Below are 19,935 nucleotides of genomic sequence, written 5' to 3'. Positions count from 1 at the left end.
TGTAGATATGCGTAAATCCTTGATGAACAAGCTGGTGGCAACAGTGGAGAGAAACATTCCTTAAGAAAGGAAAAGGAAGAAACCAAGATCCCAACATCATGGACTAGGGTCAGACAATACGACACAAATATCATACCGTGATATTTTGAGATATTTCTATGTATCCTTACTATAGATCATGATCTAAGTGTAAGCTTAAATACGGTGTAGCGTTGAATTTCAAAAAACATTTTTTGACTGAAAATGTGTACACAAACTTTAAACACTGGAAAGGTAAAAATGTAAAAATAATCTGTTTAAACATTTTACCATATTAAAGTATTTCCTTCCAGAGAATGTTATCTAATAAATTTTTCCTCCCAATTTGTTCATCTGCAGGTTCCTACCCACCAGCTAGCTCTATCCTGTTGCACAACCGGTAAAAACTCTGAGACTACGACCACGTCTTATCGATCTGCTCTCCATGCTGCATCACAGGGCAGTGCTATCTACCTTCTTCCACATTCATAACCTCAAATGTTTGTCTAGTGTCACTCCGAACGATGGGGCACCTACCAACAACCTCTCTTGACTCCCGGTCACATGGCTGTGGCATTATCATTATTCAACCTTATAATCTCCAGACAATACAGCATTCACTTTTCTGTTGAATCTGTTGAGCATGAATCAATTGATATAAAGGCATCACAATACCCTCAAAACCTCCGAAAAGTGTATCATGAGATCTTTTATCATGATATTAATTTTAGATCGTCTCATCGCTCAGCCCTATCACGGATGCTCAGGGCTAGTACAGTATGTGAATAAACTCTAAAAATAAAACCACATATCCTGACATCTGATATTGTATTTTAAATGTAATAAATGAGGAAAGTGGAACTGATGAATCCTGGCTTTCAGTTGTGTTGCAATAGAGCTTTTTTTTTTTTATCTGAGAGCAGGCCTACTTCCAGACCCTGAGGCAAACTGCGCCTCTATATATCCTAAATTCCAGAGCTGACAAAGCAAGGCAATGTAAATATATATATATATGAGAGAGAGATGACAGGACACAAATCATTCAAGTGCAATTACAATGCATGATATGTTTACTGAAATAATTATGATCTTTTGCTCAAGTGAAAGCGCACTCTCATAAAACATGGTACGAAACTCTACCTTGTCTCTCTAGCTGTTCTCTTATCTGTTGTACCTTTAACATGTAAAAATATTAAATGTTTACAGCCAAATGCTGTAAACGTACAGAATGTTTCACCTGGAAGAACCTATAGTCATTAGGTTTTAAGGTACAGCACTAAAAGGTGTAACCAGTGACAGTGATAGTGTCCTTTATTTCCCCTCGTTCAAATAGTTATTATATCCTCATAAGTTCATTCTGATAGAAAGCGCAACCATGATGAAATATACTGGAGCTGGAATAAAGCAACACAAACTCGGATTATGTCACACAGACACACACACACAGACACACACACACACACACACACACACACACACACACACACACACACACACACACACACACACACACTTCATGCTTCAAGTTGCCACAAGTAGGATTGACATTCTCACACACACACACACACACACACACACACACACACACACACACACACACACACACACACACACACACACACACACACACACACACACTTCCATAGTCTGCTGTCGCGCTTCTTCCAAGATAAAGCTCGAGGTTAATTTTCATGCTCTCTCTCTCTCTCTCTCTCTCTCTCTCTCTCTCTCTCTCTCTCTCTCTCTCTCTCTCTCTCTCTCTCTCTCTCTCGCACACACACGCGCGCCCGCGTCTGCTGTGCGTTTGCATTTGCGCCTGCGACTGCATCTGGCCCTTTTCTACGTGTGTGTGTGTGTGTGTGTGTGTGTGTGTGTGTGTGTGTGTGTGTGTGTGTGTGTGTGTGTGTGTGTGTGTGTGTGGGCGCGTCTCACCTTGTCCCTCGCTCCGAACATAGTCTCGGAGAAGCTCCATCGCTGGCGGCGTGTGAATTCACATTGCGAGCAAAGTGCTGCATCCCAATACCGCCGCACCTCTCCAAGTCCTCGCTCATTGCTATGGCAACCAGAAAAATGGATCGGCGGGAAACTTTGCCTGCTGCCCTTTTTTCTTCTTCTTCTTCTTCTTCTTCTTCTTCTTCTTCTTCTTCTTCTTCTTCTTCTTCTTCTTCTTCTAAAAGGGTCAGAGCTGGTGGAGATGAGGAGCAGACGCAGATGCAGACGCACCGCGCGCCACGGACACGCGGATCACTCACTTGAAGTATTGGGTGGGGAGTATGTGTGTGTGTGTGTGTGTGTGTGTGTGTGTGTGTGTGTGAGAGAGAGAGAGAGAGAGAGAGAGAGAGAGAGAGAGAGAGAGAGAGAGAGAGAGAGAGAGAGAGAGAAGGAAAGGGGGAGAGGAGACGAGAGTGCGTGGGCGTTGGGGCTCTGAGGATCGGCCTCAGTCACGACGGAAATCAGGGAGACGCGCACCAGAGACAGGTAACTGGGACGTGAATGGAGTGGAGCAAGGCTTGGAATGTGTGAGTGTGTGTGCCTGTAAATGCACACCAGCATTTGTACCTTCACCACAAGAAGAATCTACAATCTTCTTAAAAGGCACACACACACACACACACGCACACACACGCACACACACAGAGACAAACACAAGCTGATGGTGCCTGCTGGGTAAAGTGTCTCATCCTTGCAAATGGTATTGAATCACACACCCATCCATGTACACTCACTCAAAGTGTATGCAGTGAGAGGCAGGTTTGAGAAGCAGCACATCCACAAGATCTCACCAAGTCTTCACACACACACGCACACACACACACACACACACACACACACACACACACACACACACACACACACACACACACACACACACACACACACACACACACACATCCCAACCAAATAACGATTGTGAAATCAATTAAAGTGGAGATAAACTTACCCAATACAACCAGGACTCTCATCGCATACCATCTTGACTTCCTCCCCGGCAATCCGTCTCTGCTCTGTGGGAGTGTATGTGTGTACGTGTGTGTACGTGTGTGTGTGCTCGCATACACATGTGTGTGTGTGTGTGTGTGTGTGTGTGTGTGTGTGTGTGTGTGTGTGTGTGTGTGTGTGTGTATGTGTGTGTGTGTGTGTGTAAGTGTATGTGGGGAGAGGAAGGGAGGGAAAAGTGGAATGGGAGAGAGAAAAGAGAAAAAGATCGAGACAGGGAGGGATAGAGAGAGAGAGAGAGGGAGAGAGAGAGAGAGTGCGGAGGCAGAAAGACTGTTACTGTATGACAGGAATGCTCAGCTCAGCCCACACAGTGCAAGCATGATACACTGACTAGCTGTGTGAGTGAGTGTGTGTGGTGTGTATGTGTGCATGTTCAGAGAGAGAGAGAGAGAGAGAGAGAGAGGGAGAGAGAGGCTCAGTCTCCCACTCTATTGCGTGGGCAAGGCCTGCTTCTCTATTTCTCTCACTCTCTGTATCACTCACTCTTTTTCTCTCCTTCCTTCTCATTCTCTGAACTGCAATAATAGATGATAAGAGGCACTGGTCAGAACAAGTGGGGGAATGTGAATGAGGGAGAAGATAAAAGAGACAAAAAAGACAGTAAGAGAGAAAGGAGATAGAGCCTCATGGCAGATAATGTGCCTGATTGGCTCAGTGATATAGAAACTTTGTCAGGAAAAAAAAACAAAAAACCACCATGTAGTCTGTCAGAAATAGGCAAGCGAATGCTAATCGTCACCATGGCAACCAGCTAAATGTAAACATCAGCAATCTTGCGGTGTGTGGGCGTGCTGCTTTCAGTGTGTGTCTGATGTTCAGATCACAACAATGCGATTCTCGCTGAAGGTCACAAGTGTGACACAAGCAATTATGCAATTCATACTTGCACACTCACACTTCACACTGACAGACACTGGATGCACACTGGATGTGAACCTGCTAGTCAGATTTGAACTCCTGTTTGTTTGGTAGGAAACAGTTGAACACTGCAGTTGCAGAAATACTGTTGTGTGCTCACCGTAATTAGGAAAACTTTTCCTCATTCTGCTCTTGCTGTATTCATGTCTTCTGATGTCGAAAATATTCATGAAGATTCATTCATTCATTTTCTACCGCTTATCCGAACTACCTCGGTTCACGGGGAGCCTGTGCGTATCTCAGGCGTCATCGGGCATCGAGGCAGGATACACCCTGGACGGAGTGCCAAACCATCGCAGGGCACACACACTCTCATTCACTCACACACACACACTCTTATTCTATGGACAATTTTCCAGAGATGCCAATCAACCTACCATGCATGTCTTTGGACCGGGGGAGGAAAACAGAGTACCCGGAGGAAACCCCCGAGGCACGGTGAGAACATGCAAACTCCACACACACACAAGGTGGAGGTGGGAATCGAACCCCCAACCCTGGAGGTGTGAGGCGAACATGCTAACCACTAAGCCACTGTGCCGCCCCCCCCCCCCCCCCCCCCATGAAGATTCAATTTCATGAAATGTGACAATGTTGACATTTCTCAGTATGGCGGAACTCACGGAGTCGGTTTGTAAGTGATGCTAAGTGTAAAATTCCTTTGATAGAACTAACCACTACACAGTAAACAGCTAAGTTGTTAGGCCCAGAGGAAATCATAGTTACTTTATCATTTTAAATGAAGCCATAAGTTCAACTCTATGCAAATTATAAGCAACAGGCATGTAGTGTTGATCCATAAAACATGTTCATAACCAAAACATGAACTAGGGTGTGAATTACAGGTCTGTTTCTGCTGAAAACATCTAGAGGCCAAGCGTAACTGTCCCTGTGATCTCCTGCTCCAGGTTACGGTTATCCTATAAACAGCTTTTTGTTTGAGCGGAGAACTTTAGAGGGCTCCTTCTCAGTTACATTTGGTTACTTTTCTGACTAATCCCCTTTCTTCGCGAACACTGAGTTGTGGTGGATGGCAGAATCACTAGGCAGAATCACATTTGTGCCACATTCTGTCCATTGTGTCCTTGCAGTTCATGACACTGTTTGTTTAGTCTTTGGTCTTTGTATTTGTGATGGTCTGGTGGAGTATGACCATGAAAATCATTTAAATTCATCTCTGGTTGTCAGAAAGACACTCTGTAAATTATTCCATGTCTGAATCATTCACTCAAAAACAAAAAGGGCTACAAGTTATCACTCTCAAGTGTTTCCCTTTATTTATTCACAATATAATCACAAAAAGGTCACAACACTGGTCAGCGCTTCCTCAAGTCTGACATACTGAAACGTTTTTGTATATAGCGTTTAAGCTCTACACCTGAATGAAATCATCACACGTCTAAACCACAACACTGACATCGCAGAACCTTTAGTAATACATCTGTGTCTTCAGCTCAGAGCTGCACGAGGAGGACCTGTCAGATCAGCACTGCATGTCCTCAGCATGGGGCTACACCAGCAGGAGGCCCTCAGAGATCAGATGAATGTGTCCCAGATTGAGCTGGGCTGTGCTTGGGGGCCACCTCCTGGATAAGATCGATCAATTCAGTCTTTTCCAGGCATCCGCGGCATTCCTCTCCCCACGAGGCCAACACTCGCTTCAGCTCCAACACCCGCATCTTAGACAGAGCCTCTCGACTCCAGTCCAGTACCTGATGCTCTGAAACACACACAACACACACAGTTATGTAGATGTTATATAAGCAAAGCAGATATACAGTACAGTGATTGAAAATGGGGACTGCTTTAACCCCTGAGCTCCCAGGATCCTTCAGTGTATCCAGACACATTCCTTACAATCCTAATTACATACCTTTCTGATTAGTTTTACTGTAATTACTGAATAATATGCTTCATGATGAATACCTGAAGTAATAAGCTAGGATGTTAGGGAGTTAATTACAGGTTGACACTGTTATGTATTTAAGTACAGGAATAACACAGGACAGGCTATGTGGTTATACAAAACAGGATTATTTAAAACAGATTATGTTCGTATGACCACATGGTCTGATGTGTTATTCCACTTACGCCACAACGATATTCCAATGACTATAATGTTGGATTTTTTACCGAATGACGATCGTTTTTACCTACATTATAGCAATGATAAACAGTCAGTCCCTCACCAGCTGCTTCTTTTCTTTCTCTTTCTTAATAAAACGCAGCTTGTCGTTGCACCAATGACTGAGGAAACATGGAGTACATGATGGACGATCGCATGCTACTCAACCCAAGGACTTGTCTAATGCCAAATAAATAAGATTTCCTGCTATTGATAGACAGCAAAGCAAAAAACACACAGCTACACTTACAATAAATAAGACTTTAGCTACCCTGCTAGTAAAATGTAATGTAAATGTAGGCTGTGGTGTAGGCTGAATGGCCAAAGACATGTGTTGTAGGCTGAATGGCATCTCTAAAATGTCTGAATGAGTGTGTTAGTTTGTGTGCCCTGTGATTCGTTGACCTGTCCAGGGTGTCAAATACTCTGAGCCCCAAGTCTCCATGAATAGGAGTTGTTTATTCCCAGGGATTCGTTCAGATTTGAATCTTTGATCAGCAAACACTCTTAGAACATGTCCAGAACGTGTAGAAAATAATTAATTAACAAACTAAATAAATAAATAAATAAACACCCAAAGGTTTTAAACACCCTGACTCACTGAGACTGGCCCAAAATTTCATTTAGGGGAAAGAAAATCTCGCCTTCTGGACCTGACTGATTCATCCGGATGCTCTACTTCTGCTAGGAGCTTCTACACTTGTGACTCATTTTCTGCTTTTATGGATGGTCCCACATGAGTACCGGAAGATTTGCACTTCCCAAAAACAGCCTATACCCATGATTCATCATTGTGTTTGTGGAGAATCTCACCTGACTAGTGATTTGCTGCTGTAATTATAAAGACTGTCCAGTGTATATCCCAAGACTCTTATTCAAAATCAGCTCACACTCAACATTCTGTAACAATATACTGTATATTTATCACATATATACAATGATGTAATGTATAATCCAGAGGAGGATGGGTTCCCTATGAATTTAAGGTTTCTTCCTCATGTTACCTCAGGGAGGTTTTCCTCAACACTCTCGCCTCTCGCTTGCTCATCAGGAATCTAAAGATCTAAATTTAAATCTGTAAAGCTGTTAAAAGCTGATGTTGAAAGTACTTTACAAATAAAATCGAACTGAAGTAAAAATGTAAAAATTTGTTCCTCTTTATTGCCGATTGCCTTTCAATAATCAGCATAAAAACCGTAGTGTAATACAAATGTAAACGTTAAGACAGCAGCTGAGAATCACATGTATAAATCATCAGGCCTCAGACACACTTGCATCAAAGTGATCAGTGATTAGTTATCTAGTATCTTAAAGTTTTTGGTAGGAAGTCAGGGCAGGGCATATCAAGTGACTCCTCCCCCTTTTCAAATAGAAAATTAGTTGGGGTAGGACACTTCAGATTCTACAGAGATTTTGATTGGACGGTACTAAAGATGATTCATAGTAAAAGCCACAAAAATTCAGTTTTGATTTTATGAGGTCTTTAAAGTCGACTATCTAGTGTCTGACGCTGTTAATTATAAAGACGCACCATCACAGAAACAGCAAATTTCCTTTTTATCCTACAGCTTGGTGTGACTCAGACTCAGACAGGTAGTGGGTGTTGGAAATTATTTCGATGATTAAACAGCTCCAATTTTTTATTAGTACATTCTGCTATTTTATGAAATGACTGTATTTTATAACACCTTGTAGAAATGAGGTGAGCATGTAAAGATTTAGATCATGCAGTTTTACGTAATGCTAAACATCAAGTTTCTCTTATTTGCTTCGAGAGGAAAATTGCATCAAGTGACATTTAAACCTGTTGCTTTATTAAACCAAGAATGACTGCTTTAACCAACCCACACTGGGTTGGAGAGAACAATTTTGCGCTTGAGCTCATACCATATCGAAGTTCACAGATCTGTTGGTCTCTCATCTGGAGTCGCTGGCAAATCTTCTGCACTGGGACATGGGCGCTGAGAGGACGACTCACCTCACCGGTCACCTTCGCAGCCGCGTCACTGGAGGCTCCGAGGTAATAACACTGAGGCGTGTCACACAGAGAGACAGAGAGAGACACAGAGAGAGACACACATAGAGAGAGAGAGAGAGAGAGAGAGAGAGAGAGAGAGAGAGAGAGAGAGAGAGAGAGAGAGAGAGATGATACTATTCTGCTGAATTTCCCATCACTAGGCATGATTATATGTTATATGTCTAATATCCAACAATGTGTTGTGTTTGACACCAAAAAAAAATAAATTTCAGCTTTCAGTTCTTGGTGTAAAACAACCTATAACATGGCACCTTTTGTTTGAAACCACATTTTTCAAGTGATGAAAAATATGTCATCATTGGACAAATGTCTTATCTGTATAGCAAAAACAAAAGAGTTACTTGTTGTTCCAATTTTTTATTAGCTTTTGGAACAAAACCCTTAGAGGGGTGTGTGTGTGTGTGTGTGTGTGTGTGTGTGTGTGTGTTACCAGTCGGCTTTCCTTCCCTGTAGATTCGGCACATGCTTTCCTAAGCTCTTCCTCTACAAGTGCTGAGGACAGCTCCCTGTGAGTGGCCACCAAGGACCTGTAGAGACGCTCTAAAAATCCCACACACACTGTACAACACACACACACACACACACACACACACACACACACACACACACACACAGTAATAAATATTAGGCTTTCATAAAAACAAAGTGAAGTTAAAATGATCTAACTGGCAGAGAGAATGCATATGTGAGCATGTGATTCTCAAGCTATAATTTAACAAGGAAAACTTCTGCATGATTGTTAAAAGAAATACAGTATGCACTATTACAGTATGTATCATTCTGTATAATAGGAGTGAATTGGATCCCTTTCTGGTTTTGCTTTGCTATAAGCTTTTGCTATAAGTGTAAAGTTAGTTGTTGTTTTTTTTACTCACTTCCTGTCTTCCCGTCTAGTAAATTGTTCCACATTTTTAGATGTGTTTTTGACCCATAGTTCCATGCAGGGCTGTTCTAGATATATAGTGCATAAAGAAAATTTGTATTTTTTAGTTTATGTTTTTCCTGATTATGTTTGCATAGTGGTACAGAAGGCTGTGGTGGTCTGCAGGTTAATCCTGAGCTTGGGTTACTATCTATGAGGAGTTTCTCTGTATGTTCTCCACATGTTCCCATGAGTTTCTCAGGGTTTTGTGGTTTCCTGTCACCTCTCAAAAACAGCATTTTTTTTTTTTTTAGCAGATGTTAACTGTCCTGAAGTGATACGGCTCACCAGCTTAAAGATACTAGTTAATGTATGAGAGATCTAGTTTGGTCCCTAACCACCAGAGTGTAAAGCCTGAATTTTTTCACACTTGCATTAGCATATCTCCCAAATGAAAAATCCCTGATCGCCAGTGTTCCCAAAAGTTCAATCATTGATCACCAATATTCCCAAAGATCAATCATTGATCACCTTTATTCCCAATACCCAATCACTGATCACCAAAGTTCCAATACCCAATCACTGATCAAAATGGTCCCAATACCAATCACTGATCACCAAAGTTCCAATACCCAAATCACTGATCAAAATGTTCCCAATACCCAATCACTGATCACCTATGTTCCCAATACCCAATCACCGATCACCTATGTTCCCAATACCCAATCACGGATCACCAATGTTTAAAATACCCAATCATCGATCACCATTATTCCCAATACCCAATAGCTGATCAAAATGTTCCCAATACCCAATAACTGATCATTACGTTTAATATTTAAATGAAAGTACTCGCTGCACACAAAACAAATGTCCAGGGGATGGAGCTGGACCTGAAAAGTAAAACAAACAAACACTCATTTTTGTCTGGGAAAGTGGCTAACGCAGTATTCAAAAAAAGTCACTAGGAGTCGCCAGTATACGGGATCAGTTCGTTTGCATATTCATTTAAACGTCATGATCATTTGCATATCAGAACAGTCGGCATGTTGAGTGACGTGTTTTTTATCCTCATGCAAAAGAATTCACAGTTTATTATGGTGTCTTTTTGGTACAGGATTGTCAGCTGAACTGATCCTGGGAGGTCATTAAACTGCATGCACGGGTTGTTTCACACTTCAGGCACTTCACAATCTTTGCTGCCACATTCATATGTGCCGAGTTTCTATTTTTACACGCAGAAAAACATGCGTTCTGAAACCCGAGAAGCCAAAGCTCACCTTCACACGTGTCAGACCCGGTGACTGCGATAACAGCGCATAAAAGCCATAGAACAGCAGTGGTGTTGTTTAAACGCATGTTTGTTGGAGTTTATTACTGACGCACTTTCCTCAGGACTACATCACCCAGTGTCACTCTCTCCATCAGCGCTTTCTAAATCTGGCGCGTCTCATTCATTGGATTCGAACTCGTGCACGCTTCCTGTGATTTCATTGGCTGAAGGCGCTGTCAATCAACGCCTAACTCGTACACTATGTTCATAAGAGCATTCTGTCCTACGTAACGCTAAGGCGAAAATATCGCTACGAACTCTTAATTTTTTTTGACAACTTACGTTTGTATGTACATATATTACATTCTTTATAGTGTGTGTGTCGTTTTAGTTAAAATACTTTTCTGTTATTGGTCAAGACGGATCAACCGTCTCTGTGCACTAGTCTGCTATTGGTTAAGGCAGAAATCCCGCCTACATGATTTACACGAGAACCGGCTTCCGGTAAGTTTGGAGGAAAGCATGGCAGCTATCGGCGTGCATTTTGGATATACATGTGCTTGTGTTGCAGTATTCAAGGTGAATATTGACCATGTTCATAAACAATATATTTATTATTATTATTGAAAAACATTTAACTTTTAATTTCTTTCGAACAGCGCGTTTATTATTTATCTAGCTGACCAAGTGGATCTGCACAAAGTTAGCTGTGTACATTATCAGGCTCATGCACACTCACACTCACACATCCATCCATATATATATATATATATATATATATATATATATATATATATATATATATATATACACACACACATATACATATATACACACACACATATATATATATGCACACACACACATACCTCCATACACACATATACACACACGAGTATACATATATATATATATATACACACACACACAAACATACATATATATGCACACACACATCCATACACACACATACATCCATACACACATACACACACGAGTATACACATACCCACACACACACACACATTCATACATAAATACATACAAACATACATACACATCGTTGCTATGCGGAACAAAAATAGGGTTATCTTTGTTTTTGGGTCATTAGATTGTGTTTTTATCTGTCTCAGGATGGACGGGCTGATGTGGTGGCCAATGATGCTGGGGACAGAGTCACTCCAGCTGTTGTGGCATACAGAGAAACTGAACAGGTAAAAAAAAAAAAAAAAAACTGCACTTACTGATATTTACATCTCTGTACCAGGCTGAAACTCTCAAGTTTTCTCAAATGTTACTGATGAAGAGAGACATATAATAGGCTTTTTCTTGGATTTAGTTTAGTTTACAACATTTTTTTAAACACCAATATTGTTTCAGAAAATGATCTCAAAATTAAACATTAAAAACACAGTAAGCACATAAGATGTGTTTAATAAGGTCTTAGTGTAGAAGTGTATATTCATGTTTGATTTTGTTCTCATGTTATCTGTGTGTGATTTAAAAGTAGTTTTCAATAGTTCTGGAGCTGACTGCATTTGTTGTTCAAGTCTTCTAATAGTTACATACAATACGCGTAACTTTTAAGCTTGTAGCTTTATTTTATTCTTCAGCTCTTTGTTTTTCATGTTTATCACTTGCTTAGACTTGACAACAGTGAAATACTGAACACACCCCAATTTATTTTATTGCTATATTCCTCAGATTGTTGGTATCGCAGCGAAGCAGGGCAGAATAAGGAACGCTGCCAATACTGTGGTGAAAGTGAAGCAGATTCTTGGCAGATGGTACGTCTCGTTCTGGGTTTTTTTTCCAAAATCGAATCAGTCGCTGGAGCTTATTGGGCAAGACAGATGACCTTTTGTTAAAGTACCCAGTTAAAATGTCCTTCCATTCACCAGAAACCTTTTTATTTACAATTGATTGAAAAAGTTTGCACACCCTCAGGACAACAGAGAAATGTGATCTGTTCTATGTTTTGGGTTTCCCAGATTGCAATTTTCTTTTAGCCAGAAACTATAAGGGACGCAAAATTTTGCACTCACCTCTGTGTTTTGTGTGAGGGTTAAAAATCATTTGAACATTTTCCTTCAGCTATGATGACCCAGAGGTTCGTGCACACCGAGATGAAAGCAAATGTACAGTAAGTTGATTTCTGATCCTATTGCTGTATAATGCAGATTTCTGATCCTATAATGCTGGCATTGTTCAAGGGAATATTTACACAGAACACATGTATTGCATTATTAAATAATGGTGTTCTTTTATACAACTTCAGGTTGTCAACAAAGGGGATTTGCCCATGTATGAACTTGACACAGGGGAGACGACCAAGTTTGTGTCCCCTGAAGACGTAGCCACGTTGATTTTCCACAAAATGAAAGGTACGTCAGTGCGCGTTCTAACGTTGCTTTCACAAAGGCAGGTTTTATTCTGATTTAAAGATGCCCTGGCACACGTATTTCATTACTTTTCTGGTAATGATGGATATTGAGCCAATGGATAAAGCTGTAGTGCTCCAGAACTGCTGTGCAAACTGAATTTCTGGACCAGCAAGCACAGACAACACACAAAACAAATTATTATTTATAGGATCTGATAATTCTCAGCAAATCTTTGTTGTCCTTGTCGGTGCTCTGGGGACTTTTATTTTTACTTTTTGAACATCTCTGTATTTTGTATTAAATGAAAATACAGTTAGCCCTAGATTTCCATAATTCATGATTTCTGTGCTACAGCGGTCTTAAGTATGTATGTATGATACTGTGTAGATCCAAAGCCAATAGCAAACGAACCAGAAGAATCAATTTCACTCTGATTCGGTTTTAATAACTGAGTAATAGGTGTGAAAGCATCAAAATTTGGTTCACTGTTGGAAGGATATTGTCAGGTAATTTTATTTGTTTGTGTGTTTAAAGTGTGTGTGTGTGTGTTTTGTGTGTGCACAGAGACTGCTCAATCAGCTTTGGGTTCTGACATTAAAGACGCCGTCATCACTGTGCCTTTTGAGTTTGGTGAAATGCAGAAAAATGCCCTGAGGTACTAGTCAATAAATAAAAAAAAAATGCTCTATCTGTTTCTTTATAGGTGTTAAAATAGTGCTCAGTGTCATGTTATGTGGTGAACTCCGATGCTGCTGTGTTTCAGGAACGCTGCAGAAAGAGCCGGATTCAACGTCCTCCGTTTGATTCACGAACCCTCCGCCGCACTCTTGGCCTACGGCGTCGGCCAGGACTGTCCATCAGGGAAGAGGTAAAGACTCTGGGCTTTGTCTCCTCACAGAAAATCTTAAGATATTAAAAGTTACAAGCATATAAACATCCCAAGCTATGTTAAATGTTAAATTACAAGTATGTAAGTGATTCTCTATTCTAGATATGAGAGCTTTTAGAACCTATTAGCCTTGTGGCTGAAACTATAGTACAAGCTGCAGGTATGGATAATTAATCAGCACCTTCTGACCAATCACAGTTAAGCATTCAATAGAGCTACAGTAGAAACAAATATATAAACCTCTGATTATGATCAGCGTCACCATGAAGAAGATCCCGGTATTCATGGATCGGTGTGAAAAATCACTGTGATGTTTTAAATGGGTCTTCGTGTATTTATTAACTCACAGTAATTAACACATGAATGTTTTCCGCTTCTTTTTCACAATGTCTGCACCTTCTGTGTAATAGCAGAACATAATGGCATGAAATGAGACATCTTGTTCTTAGCTGATGTTTCTTCCTTTACTTTTTTGTTTAGCCACGTGTTGGTGTATAAGCTCGGCGGCACATCACTGAGTGTAACGGCTCTGGAGGTGAACAGCGGGATGTACAGAGTGCTCGCCACACACACTGACCACAGCACTGGAGGAGAGAGTTTCACACAGGCGCTGGCTCAGTATCTGGCAGGAGAGTTCAAAAAGTAAGTGTGCAATCATTATAATCTGTGTGTCTGTGCGCAAGTGTGTGTGTGTGCGAGCAAGAGTGTGTGCGTACGTGTGTGTGTGCACGAGAGTGTGTGTGTGTGGTTGTGTGTCTGTGTGTGAGCAAGAGTGCGTGTGTGAGTGCGCGAGAGTGCGCGAGAGTGCGTGCGTGTGTGTAAATGCGCGAGTGTGAGTGTGTTTTGGGGCTCATTGTGTGTCTACATGTGTGTATTTGTGTACACAGGCTGTACAAACAAGACGTGAGTGGGAACCTGAGGGCGATGATGAAGCTGATGAACAGCGCTGATGTAGCCAAACACAGTCTCTCTACACTGGGCAGCTCCAACTGCTTTGTAGACTCGCTCTATGATGGCATAGACTTTGAGTGTAACGTGTCCAGGTAAAGCACGTGTCCCACCTGCATGTCAGTGTAACACTTCAAACACTGTAACCATGGAAACGTTTTGTGTGTTCAGAGCACGCTTCGAGTTGATTTGCTCAAACCTGTTCAGCAAGAGCATCCAGCCAATCAGAAAACTCCTGGAGCAAGTTAACCTCTCCACCTCAGACGTCAACAAGGTAATGAACACTAGGGGGAGCCAGGAATAAATCTAAATGTCTCTAATTAAATGAAAAACATCATCCAAGGAAAAAATCATTAGAAGTATAACTGATAAGCGATACTGCTGATACTCATGTTTAAAGCTCTTCTCAAGTGTGTAATGTTCTCCTTTGAGAAAGAGATCCGTCCTGCTCAGTGCTGGAGGACATTTGGAGAGCGTGAAGATAAGGTTACGTTTGTTACCGGTAATAGGAAGTGACACACAACCGATTTTCTGCCTCCATGTGACACACATCTGAGTTTTTTCACAGATCTGAACTTTTCTTAAAAAAAAGTCTTTGACAAGTTCTGTCTACCTTCTTCCAGATACATGGGCACAAGATAGATGTCATATCCATTTACATGGGAGCTGTAGTATGCCATCTCTCATGATATTTCTTTCTGTCTGTCTGTCTGTCTTTCTTTGAGCTAGAGGTCTTCTCGGGTCTAAAGAAATGTACCCGACCCGAGACAAACCTGAAAAAATTAGACCCGAGTCCGACCCGACGGCAATTTTTTTTTTAACCCGACTGGACCCGAATGTTGCATAACTCTACACTAAAGTAACCGCTACAGAGTGGATTCAAAATTGATTGACAGGTCTGTTTCAATGAAAATTAGCTTACCGCCAACCACAAGTCGCAAGCGGTCTTGGCAAACAGATGAGCGGTTGGAAAAGGACTCGAGTCGATGCACACACACGAGATACAGTAGTTCGGGTCTTCTCGGGTCCGTTCGGTAAAAAAAACATTTAATTTTAAATTACCCGAGACCCGATGCCACTATTATTAGACCCAACCCGTTTCTGAGGTGGACGTGAAACTTTTAGACCCAAACCCGTTTCAAACCCGGTCGGATCTATGTGGACACGTGAAGACCTCTACTTTGAGCACTAACCCTGCAATCCGTACTGCAGGTGGTCCTCAGCGGAGGCTCAGCACGGATTCCCAAACTGCAGCAGATGATCAAAGACTTGTTCCCAGACGTGGAGCTGCTCTGCTCGATTCCTCCAGACGAGGTTATCCCGGTGGGTGCAGCCATGCAGGCGGGAATCCTGGTAGGCAAAGATAGCCTGGACATGGACGAGGACTCCATCACTGTGGACTGCTGTGCCAGTGACATCCTGGTCAAGGTGAGAAGAGTTTTGTAGCTCAAAATGAAATACTCTGGACGTGTATATTCTTGATATTATGTCACTTATTCTGTTGTGCTGCAAAAAAGACTGAAAAAGGCTTCTGATTTGTGCTCTGTACAAATCTGTACAAAATTACCAGCAATGACTTCAGCAAAAAGTGTATTTCTCTCTCTCTCTCTCTCTCTCTCTCTCTCTCTCTCTCTCTCTCTCTCTCTCTCTCTATATATATATATATATATATATATATATATATATATATATATATATATATATATATATATATATATACGCCTTTTGCTTCAATGACCATGTACTAAAGATGGCATGGACTCCATTTAATACTTAATATAAACATGACTATCAAATCCACTGGGTTATTTTCTGATCACATGCTTTTATTGGATGACGAGACATTTTACACGAAGGAATCAGCAAATTTGCTGGGATATAAATAGTGACTTAGAAATCGAATAGAATATTAAATATTGTGCAATATTAAATAGTGTGCATGTGTGACATTAGCAGATAGCAATTCAAAATTGACATGGAGGATAAAAACAAAGAAAGAAAGCGAAGAAAGGCTAAACGCTGTTACTACACACAACACGGTTGCAGCTGCCTCTCTACATTACTACAATAGAAAAGAGGTGTTATTTGCGTTTAGCTCAGGAGTTATTGACTCGGGGAAACTCCAATCTGTGAATATGTCGCCAACTTCCTGCTCCTTCAGTTCTCTCCAGCGCTGGAAAGCTGTTCCTATATTAACACGTCCTACTTCTTGCCTTATCGTAAGCCTTTCTTCGCTTTCTTTCTTTCTTTGTTTTTATCCTCCATGTCAATGTTAAAACCGCTTTCTGCTAATGTCACACATGCGCACTGAACACTCTCTCCTCCGTATATTGACAAGTCCTGCCCCCTTCCCCACCCCCTTCTGCTCATCGGCTACATGTTTGATTTTTGTTTTGATTCTTGTTTATTATTCGGCCCGACTCAGTTTTCTGAAGCATTTCTCAAAAATCAGAGAGTCTGCTTTTAATATTGAAGATAGTATTTAAATTTTATGGTTTTAAATGTTTTGTAATCCTAAAAATAAGATTATTTCCAGTTTTGAATAATTGTGTATCTGGACCTTTTCAGTCTGTTAGTAATGTTAGTAGTGCCATGTGTACATTTACCAAGTAAACAGAGCGTTACACTGAAGAAGAAACGAACAGCTTTGTCCTATTTGGCTAAACCCGGTGCATGCAGTTTATCAACAAATCACATTTAAATGTTCTTGTGCTATTTTAATCTTTTTCTACCCTAACACACGCTACCTGTGTAGGAGTTCGACAATAAAAATGACAAATTTCTCTGTCCAGCTACCTCCGCTATTTCCTCAAGTATGACTCAGTGGAAAAACACTAGTTGCAGTTATTGAATAGGAGTTAACAATCATGACTAGAAATAACAGGGAACCAAAATGTCTTGCGAGTCACATGAATGGCCATGATTTCCTATTTATTTACTTATTTAATCCAAACAGCGTGGGAAGGCTTGTCCTTATACAGAAGGAGTCTTCAGTCTAAATACAGAAAGGCCGGTGCAGGTTTTCTTTCCAACCAAGTCGAAGCCACACCTGAGTCTATTGAAAGCCGGGATCGTCTAATTAAACAGGTGGAATCAGGTATAACTCCTGCTTGACTGGTATGAAAACCTTCATCCTGATTGGATACCCATTCAATAGGATACCCAATCCAATGGGAAGTCGTGGCCTAATGGTTAGAGAGTCTGACTCCTAACCCTAAGGTTGTGGGTTCGAGTCTCGGGCCGGCCTCAACTGAGGTGCCCTTGAGCAAGACACCAAACCTCCCCGGGCGCCGCAGCAAAAATGGCTGCCCACTGCTCCGCGTGCGTTTTGGATGGGTTAAACGCGGAGAATTGAGTATGGGTCACCATACTTAGCTGTATGTCACGTCACTTTATTATACACTTTCTATGCAGGTTTTCTCTTTTCCTAAATCACCCAGAAGAGGAAGCTCACTTACTCAGACTTACCTGTACTCACCTGACCCATACTGTCTTTTTATCTCACAGGAAGTGGACGACTCTGGCGCGGACGTCTTCACCATTTTGTTTCCATCAGGCACACCCCTCCCTGCCCGCCGCCAGCACATGCTACAGGGTCCCGGCAGCCTGGAGTCGGTGTGTCTGGAGCTGTACCAGGCCCAGAAACCTTTAGCACAGGTCTCTTACTCCAGCACAGACTTTAAGACTATAACATGCCAGTTCTCTCTTTTTGATCAAAATAGTAAATAAGCATTTAATCTTCTTCCCCTTTGTCTTTTCAGATTGTTCTTAGGGACCTTGAACCTAAAGAGGAGATGCATGATATTATCACAGTGGTTACAATGAAGAGGTAAATACTCCATGTCTTCATTCTTTATGCATGTAGAGAAGAAGCACAGGAGTAGTAGTGAGCTGCGATGCTTCATTAAAGCCATGTGTGCGTGTCTTTTTCAGGGACGGTTCACTCCACGTCACTTGTACTGAGCAAGGCAGCGGCAGATCTGAGGCTGTTACTATAGCAACAGCTGCAGCAGCGTCATAGGAAACCTTCATACACCCGTGTTGTACTATATTAACGTTTAAACCACAGCAGCTGTAATGCACGGGCTCTGTAGAAACCTCTGGGCATTCCAAAAACATCATGTGATCCCTCAAAAGAAATACATTTTTGTTTTTATGTTGGGGTTTTTTTTGTCCATTAAAAATCTTTATATGAAATTGTAAATATAGCTTAAAATATCTTAAACACCATGTGATGCTTGATTGATCAGAGATTGGGGGGAAAAGGGCAAAATATAAAGTCATAAAACATAAATAATTGCACCCTTTTGTAAACAATGTTAAAAAAAAACTAGATTTCAATAATTTAGCTTGATTTAAAACAACTTTCTGCCAACAACAATGCAATTTTATCATTCATGTATGCAAAACTAACGTTTAAAAAGAAATTTGTTTACACAAGAAACTTTTCCTGAGAGAAACTCAGTGTCATTAGAGTCAGTTTTTTTTCTCACATGCACCAGGAAACACCTTTACCATTTTCTCGCTATATACGTTAGTCTTGCAGCTGCAGTTAAATGCATCGTTGGTGTGTTTTTTCAGAAGGCAGAGTAACATATGCATGTGGCTTGCTGATACCATCGTCCTCAAGCATGAGGTTAGAAGGATGTTCATGCAGGATACACATGATGACTGATGCAGGGAAACTACACTGTACATTTTCTGAGTTTATTTGAATATAAAGCAGTATTGAACAGGCACATTTACAATAAAGACTGTAAATTATTTAATGAGGTTTTGGTGGTTAAACTGGAACAGCAAAACACATGAAGTCTGTGTGTTTGGAACAAAAGACTGTACCGCTAGTGTACAGAAAGCTACATGAGGTCTTCTAATAAACATTTCTAAAGCCGTATTTTTAACGTTTTCAACAAGTTGATGACACCAAAACACATCAGAACTCCCGAGTTGTAAAACGTGTGTGTGAAGAAATACAAAAAGCACTTACTGTAGATTTCTACTTAAATGTTTCTGAAGACATGACAGCCTTCGTAGCTCTGTATAGCTAGCATTTAAGAAACTATCATTGAGAGTGTTTTTGTATATAAACTGATTTTTGATCAACTGGAAAGCTTCAGCTCTACAATGTGATTGGCTGAGCTGCATTTAGGAACGTTCAGTATTCGGTAAAAGTAAGGGGCTCTGAACGTGACATTTTCCAGGAAGAAATCCATAGAAAGTTAACAAAAATAAGTACAGAAATGAAGTTATGTGTAATAAAATGGAATGACTGACAGAAAAATGTATTGAACACAAAGAAATGGAGGTGCAAAAAGTCATGGAACACAAAGACACCAGTTGAAAAGCAAACCTGCCCCTTTGTCAGTGGAAATGAATACCTGCTGGTTAAGTCCCAACTGATGACACCTTATTTCACCATTAGATATCTGTGATGTTAAAGAAGAAAATACATTCTGAAATCAGATTTAAGGTTAAAAAAG

At 40.9% G+C, this 19,935-nt stretch overlaps 3 protein-coding genes across 4 annotated transcripts in view; 1 reads left to right on the top strand and 2 right to left on the bottom strand.

Moving 5' to 3' along the window:
- The window catches only part of shank3b (SH3 and multiple ankyrin repeat domains 3b), a 33,421-nt gene extending 30,310 nt beyond the window's left edge, over nucleotides 1–3,111 (bottom strand). The window contains exon 1 of one of the 2 annotated variants that reach the window (XM_047804293.1): nucleotides 2,960–3,111. The gene's annotated coding sequence lies outside the window, so the exon portion shown is untranslated. Of the gene's footprint in view, nucleotides 1–1,950; nucleotides 2,289–2,959 lie in introns of those variants that run through there. The other variant, XM_047804292.1, reaches the window with a different exon arrangement.
- A 2,079-nt stretch (nucleotides 3,112–5,190) lies between these two features.
- On the bottom strand, nucleotides 5,191–10,504 carry cdnf (cerebral dopamine neurotrophic factor). Its single transcript, XM_027151603.2, has 4 exons — nucleotides 10,242–10,504; nucleotides 8,530–8,657; nucleotides 7,949–8,090; nucleotides 5,191–5,656 (listed from the first exon to the last, which is right to left on the bottom strand). The coding sequence occupies exons 1-4, from the start codon at nucleotides 10,318–10,320 to the stop codon at nucleotides 5,466–5,468; spliced, it is 540 nt and encodes a 179-aa protein (XP_027007404.1). The 5' UTR covers nucleotides 10,321–10,504; the 3' UTR covers nucleotides 5,191–5,465.
- A 41-nt stretch (nucleotides 10,505–10,545) lies between these two features.
- On the top strand, nucleotides 10,546–19,224 carry hspa14 (heat shock protein 14). The gene is made up of 14 exons (XM_027151602.2): nucleotides 10,546–10,813; nucleotides 11,368–11,448; nucleotides 11,939–12,021; nucleotides 12,329–12,377; nucleotides 12,513–12,618; nucleotides 13,183–13,273; nucleotides 13,382–13,486; nucleotides 13,988–14,149; nucleotides 14,395–14,550; nucleotides 14,627–14,729; nucleotides 15,668–15,883; nucleotides 17,963–18,112; nucleotides 18,217–18,284; nucleotides 18,389–19,224. Exons 1-14 carry the CDS (start codon nucleotides 10,583–10,585, stop codon nucleotides 18,474–18,476), a joined length of 1,689 nt encoding a protein of 562 aa, XP_027007403.1. The 5' UTR covers nucleotides 10,546–10,582; the 3' UTR covers nucleotides 18,477–19,224.
- The last annotated feature ends 711 nt before the right edge of the window (nucleotides 19,225–19,935 follow it).

Source organism: Tachysurus fulvidraco, chromosome 19 (assembly GCF_022655615.1).
Source record: "Tachysurus fulvidraco isolate hzauxx_2018 chromosome 19, HZAU_PFXX_2.0, whole genome shotgun sequence".
In the NCBI taxonomy this organism is placed as follows: domain Eukaryota; kingdom Metazoa; phylum Chordata; class Actinopteri; order Siluriformes; family Bagridae; genus Tachysurus; species Tachysurus fulvidraco.
This window is presented reverse-complemented; position numbering and strand designations above follow the sequence as displayed.

What these genes read in the sequence shown, in the direction of transcription:
- hspa14 (XM_027151602.2), top strand. Translation starts at nt 10,583, where the DNA reads ATGTACATATATTACATTCTTTATAGTGTGTGTGTCGTTTTAGTTAAA. An exon ending in CATACAGAGAAACTGAACAG is followed by an intron (nt 11,449 to 11,938) that starts GTAAAAAAAAAA and finishes TATATTCCTCAG; the next exon opens with ATTGTTGGTATCGCAGCGAA. An exon ending in CCCAGAAACCTTTAGCACAG is followed by an intron (nt 18,113 to 18,216) that starts GTCTCTTACTCC and finishes TTGTCTTTTCAG; the next exon opens with ATTGTTCTTAGGGACCTTGA.
- cdnf (XM_027151603.2), bottom strand. Translation starts at nt 10,320, where the DNA reads ATGCGTTTAAACAACACCACTGCTGTTCTATGGCTTTTATGCGCTGTT. An exon ending in CGGGTCTGACACGTGTGAAG is followed by an intron (nt 8,658 to 10,241) that starts GTGAGCTTTGGC and finishes TGTGTTGTACAG; the next exon opens with TGTGTGTGGGATTTTTAGAG. An exon ending in GATCTGTGAACTTCGATATG is followed by an intron (nt 5,657 to 7,948) that starts GTATGAGCTCAA and finishes TGTGTGTTTCAG; the next exon opens with AGCATCAGGTACTGGACTGG.